The 6,000-nt window shown below is 40.0% G+C and overlaps 1 protein-coding gene across 7 annotated transcripts in view; it reads left to right on the top strand.

Annotated features, from left to right (window-relative positions):
• Positions 1-2,708: 2,708 nt before the first annotated feature.
• The window catches only part of LOC133135710 (nuclear factor 1 B-type), a 110,738-nt gene continuing 107,446 nt past the window's right edge, over positions 2,709-6,000 (top strand). For 4 of the 7 annotated variants that reach the window (XM_061252920.1, XM_061252921.1, XM_061252916.1 and 1 more), the window contains exon 1: positions 5,269-5,888. In XM_061252920.1, the coding sequence (XP_061108904.1) occupies positions 5,862-5,888 (27 nt within the window). In that variant the 5' untranslated portion in view covers positions 5,269-5,861. Of the gene's footprint in view, positions 3,005-3,936; positions 3,962-5,268; positions 5,889-6,000 lie in introns of those variants that run through there. The other 3 variants (XM_061252917.1, XM_061252922.1, XM_061252925.1) reach the window with 3 other exon arrangements.

Here is a 6,000-nt window from a genome sequence, read left to right as displayed (position 1 = left end):
GCCACGATAAAGATGGGTCAATATAACACTATCGAACAGCAATCAGAACTGAAAATAGTTTTTTAATAACATAAAAATCGAAACTCTCGCGCAAATAGGGAAAATAATTCGCACTCGCCCGTTGCATAACAGACGTAGTTCCCCGGAAAAAAGCGCTCACAAAACATTTTCTAAAACACTGGGAAACTTGCAACCGCAAGCCCTTCTGTTGAACTTCGGGCAATCTAGACGAAATAGCACAGATAAAATATCCACAAATAACCTAATATTACCTGCTGTATTTTTGAGTTTGTTTTCCTCAATCTCAGAGCTCTCCGCAGTTCGCCCTTCAGCATTTGGTTTCTTTTTCGCTACACCCCACCTCCCAACTTGCCTGTTCCAACTTTACATGCAGGCTACTTTTTTTCGTTCCACGGCTTGGACAGGCGGTGATTCGTTACGCACACATGATATAGGCATGGCAATAAAGCATAAAACCGTAAAAAATCTCCGGAAGACTGTATACTTGGATTTTCAGTTCATGGTACCATTGTAATACCTCGTTCTGCTGGAATGTTCCTGGCATAAAATACGCGAGCAAAGAGATATATCACTGCACACCTGCATACAGTCCACTCACACGGAAATACAAATGACTTGCAGCGCAGCAGACTACATAAAATTGCATGAATTTATTTAACAAACTTTTAAAAAAAAGCATTTACGGATACAATTTGAGATGATTACAATATGTAATCTAATAGAGAACAATTTCGAAATATGTCATCAAGCAAGAAACAATAGTACGGAAATAGCCAGTTTTTTTCTCATTTTAAGCATAAAATACTATTCAATACAATACATTCAGTATATTGCATGTGTGGGTACGTGTGCATATATGCGCGCGCGCTCGTGTGACAGAGATATTTTTTCCCCAAAATGAAAGACTAAATCGATGTAGCAGCTATCGACTTTCCTATTCACCTGAGTTAGACTTAAATCTTGTCTACGTGAAATGTGTGGTGTGAATAACGCTATGGTCTCTGGGGAACTAGCACAAGCCTAAAGGTTGAGTGGCACTGGCCAATATTTCCCTATATTTGGAAATACAAAAATCAGTTGAATTACCTCTATTCAGTATGGATGAACAATAACCTAATACGTGGGCATTTGGATTTAAAATATACATATAGTTTAACACATCAGCAAAATGTTAAAAATTAAGAAACATTTGGAAACGCTCCAATTTACAATAAAAAGGCACCTACGGCCTTGCTAACTCTTTACCTGGAATAATGAATGGGGGGCAAGCAAGGATATGGATTTGGATCTTTCTGCAAGCATGCATAATATACAGTTAAAACAGATCAGTGGATCACACACACCTGCTTATATGGGCCTACATGTAGGCCTATACCTGTGTGTTCTGGTAGCAGCCTAAACAGTTAATAACAGATATTATTTCCAGGAATCCTAACTTAACCTCTTTTAAAGTGTACCATAATTATATGTTTGTAGCTTAAGCATTGAATTTCAGGTTAGACCTATTTCAATGTAGCCTTTGCCTATCCTTTTACAAATAAAATGTAATTATATTGCCAGGTACATGTAAATCATGCCTCTACAGTGGTCCCATTTTAGGAGCATTTTCTATTGAAAATTGATGTGAACTAACTGGAAAATTAATTTAGGAGCACATCGGGATGCATTAGTGTATTCTTGAAATGTTCAACTTAGAAAGCCAGTGCTCCGTGAAAAGACATGTTAGTGTGGAGCCCTGTAGGCCGAAATGCAGAATATAAAAGGAACCCATACAGCTCATTGCCAGAGCGGCACTCATTTTGTCGTGCTAACTCCGCAGTCCCAAATCTTCTAATCTCTGGCATGTCCCTCATGCTGCCAAGCTCCTGTGCCAACGTAAACCCAAGCAGGCCGTACGACCTGATTGCTTCTATTGCCCCTGCTTCTCAAAGCAAACAGCAAATTAAAGGAGATTTGTCAAAATAATCAATAATTATTCAACCTGGCGTTAGCCATTATCATGCCGTTGTTCTAGCCTACATTAAGGTCCTGATATCCTGCTATTGGAGGAAGGCTACAACTAGAAACGACAAACACATGCACAAATACCTAAACCCAATTATGGTGCATTTAAAGTTAAATTCCGTAATTCCTTAAAAGTATGAAATAGTGATGATTTTCATAAGTGTATGATTTTTGTAATAGGTTCAAGCCTAGTTTAGAACCGTATAGCCTACATTTCTTCAAACAGTCTACTACTTAGCCTATGTCAACCGATTAGTTGGCACTGATTTCAGATTTTATGGGAAAGTCGTAGACATGGATTAAACAGATACAAAGTAGATGTACACATGCGTACAAAAGCAAAATATATACAAATATTCTTAAGTATGTAGTTAGTCATTTATTTTCCTTTTTAATCCAATTATTTTTTTGATTCCCCTGTTAAAAAGGTAGTCTCGGGTCTTTGACCTATCGTGCTCCGCACGTTTCAGCCTCGGCCAGTCTTGCGTTTGATAGGCTAGGGCCGTGTTAATATGCAAATTTGGAAATCGTGCCTGCCGAGCGGAAGTGTGGGGCTGAAGGCACGGGGTGCCTACAGGACCGCCGTCGCCTCGACCAATGGGACGAGAGGAATCCAATCCAAGTGCGCAGATCCCCCTGTCTCCTGCAAGCAGGAGCGACGACAGCCAGACAGAGAAAGAAAAGGCGCAGACCTACCCAGTTCCAAAAGCTCTGCCTCTTCTGGATCGCGTTCAACTCAACAACCAAAAACCTATCCAAAACTCAAAGAGGAAGGAAGATAAAAAAAATCCGAGGTTCTCTTTGCCTCGACTTTGCCGCCTTTCTGCCAAGAATTCTCTTCCGGTGTTATTTTTTTTAAAGCACTTCTAGGAGGAAAAAAAACTAAGCACAAAATTGAACTTGAGAAATGTGAAGGTACCGGCTTCTGTTCGCCCAGATTCCAGGATTCCCGTATAAATTCATGCAATACAGTGCAATGGTACGTGAACATGGAATATAATTAATTTTGAAATTACTGTGCGCCTGTTACTGTATTGCATTACAGTTTATATGTTCCTCCTGAAAATGATCACCTTTATGGGGGTTGACGTATAGGAATACAACTGCACATGTGCCGACCGTCAAAAACGGCATGCAATATTCGATTGTTTATGTTTTGTATTGGCAGCTTTTGTATATGGGTCACAGTAATATGTCAGAAGTCGGCGGCGGAGCTAGCGCCAAAAAAGTGCTGCATTTGGCACATTTCCTGCGCTAGCGAACTTTTTTTCTCCCCTCTTCTGGCAGTGAACTTCAGTGAGATTCTGAAACGATGCTTTGAGTAGCTACGTTGGCTAGCTGCATTTTCGCCTTCGGTTTACGGCGTTCCTGGTGTATTGTGCTGATTAAATAACATGCTTTATACTTCATTTGTATTCATTTTGCAGTCGTAAACTGGATCACTTACATAGCCTGTGAATTGACGATGTTCTGCCCTTTGGAATAATACTGTATGCAATGTTTTTATTTCTGCGGGTAGTATCAACCTGAAGCAGCATTTTCTTCATCAGCCTGCGGTCGGCGGTGTAGTGAATAGGCTCATGCATGGTATAGAATTCGCTAGCAGGCTAGTTTGTAAGATAGAGATCAATCTGCAGTTATGCCTTAGCTTCTTGAAAACATGGCATGCTGCTGGCTCTTTTTACGCTCTTACTGCATCGCTCTGTTAAAACAGGCGTTGCGTCTTCCATGAAGTTAAGTTGCGCACAGCGTGTGAACACTTGGCAACTCGCAGGCGAGGGGGTGGGGAAGTCAGATTCGACTTTGACACAAGACGCCGATGTGGCGTGATGTGAATTATTATTAGTCCCGCGAACGGACTGTCTTCTCCTCCCGCTTTCAGAACCGCGGCAGAATTTAAGAGGGGGATTTAAGGAGTCTCAAGCTGTAACCTTGGGTACAGTTCTAAAAAAGCGCCCAAAGTTGAATCGCCTAAGTCTGGACTGGTTTGGGACAGTTCTCTCTCTAACGCTTAAATGTACAGGGGTAGTAGTAGTACCCTACTAAAATGCACCGAGATAGTTACTGTAAATTTGAATAATTTAATTTTAGTACTTGTATTACACCTAAACGCAATATACTCTCTCAGTTATGTGCTTTGCATGTAGGCTACCGAAAATTTTACTTAGGTTATCGTAGGCCTGTGTCTATAATGACATGGTGTGGTATATTATAATTTAAACAGGCAACTTACAGAACACTTGGTATGCGGCAATTCACGACCAAACATTTTCATTTTATACACTTTAGTTCTATTTGGAAATCAGTTGTATTTTGTAGACAAAATTACCAAACCAGTATAGTCAAATGTGGTGTATTTATTAACATTATCGTCGATAATGTAAAAGCCTTAGTCCGGGTATTTGTGATATTTTTATATGCCATATAAGGTGTTTTAGTGCATGGCCTCTCTCAGCAAACTTTCATCTGAATATATGAATGCATGTTGTTAAGCAGACAAACTATCAACTGGATTTCATCTTGATATGCGACTGTTACCATACCATGATAATCATATCTGTTGTTCTTACCTCATGAGACACATGCTTGATCACAGTAGCCTATACTCAACGAACTAAAATAGCCTACACTGCGTGAGCGATAATGTTTTGTTTTTTTCAGTTGGACCCTGAATGTAACTTTTCTGCAAACCATTGTATGGATATCGCACATTATATGCAGATTCCTAACAGGCTATCGCTTTCCTGTCCAAACGCTGAGTGAATATTAATAATATTATATTAAGAGAAAATAAACATCGCCTTGTTCACTACCACAACTTGCACAGTTGCCGTTTTGAAAATAGGCTATGAGCTCGCGTTGTCCGTATTTGCACGTAGGCTAGGGCATTTGGTTTATGTTAGATTGATTTAATGCTACACGTTTTTGTCCGCCAATGTTTATCCGTCGCGATTTGTAAAGAAATCTGGTGAAAAAACCTAGAGATTTACCTAGTCGTCTTTAGCATTATACAAATGAAGTAGCCTACTTAAAACAGTAACTGTATGTTAACCATCCGTGCACGATCTGTAACTTAATGGGATATCTCTTTGCAGTTAGTCTATGTACAACAGAGCGGCGAGTTGGGAGTTCAAGTTCGAATAAGGCCCTTGAGCTCAACGCTGCTAAAAGGAATTTTCCATTTCATTCCTATACGAACGGGGCGCTGGTCCAAAGTCTTCCGCGTATAAAATCATAACTCCAAGAGAAGAGGGAAAGACGTCTTTTTTCTGCAGAGGTATCTGAAAGAACAGGGAAAGTGGGCTGGTGTAGCTATATGGAATTCGTTTGCTGGAAGAGGAGGAGTATGACTGTAATTAAATGAAAAAAAAAAACAAAAAAAACTTGAGACTGATTTGTTAGGATCGAGCAGTCGGGAGGGTGTTACCGGTCGATATTATATCAAGTTTGAAAAGCAAATACGGGATCAGAAATTTGGCGCCTTCAAGTTTTTATAATATACTTTTGAACGATTTCCTCCCCGCCTGGAGACTGGCTTCATCTTAGATTCCGGTATTTCCCCCCCTTTCCTTCGGTTCAAGGGGAGCAGGAGATTCGCTGTGGATGTAACAGGACTTAATGACGTTATTTAAATTAAAATCAGATATGTCGTCTGGCATGGCTTAATGAAACTGCTTGGATCCTGAAAGTTGTTTGACGCCCTTGGATAAGACATCTTTTTATGAGACTAACTTTGCATCTCCGTGCATGCTGCGCGAACAAGAATGAATCGATAAAATCAACCCACATGCTGGACTTCTGTAGCTGAGTGAAGTAACTTTCGGTTAAACACGGTGATGTATTCTCCAATTTGTCTGACACAGGTACATATTTTTCTGTTTTTGGTTTATTCGCTGCTTTCTTTTATTATTGCATTGCCATTTAATGATGGATTTTAATCCGTAATACATCTCGAAAGATATTCGAAACGTTTGC

Source organism: Conger conger, chromosome 8 (assembly GCF_963514075.1).
Source record: "Conger conger chromosome 8, fConCon1.1, whole genome shotgun sequence".
Taxonomy (NCBI): domain Eukaryota; kingdom Metazoa; phylum Chordata; class Actinopteri; order Anguilliformes; family Congridae; genus Conger; species Conger conger.
The sequence above is the reverse complement of the archived record's forward strand: the minus strand, read 5'-3'. Positions and strand labels throughout refer to the sequence as shown.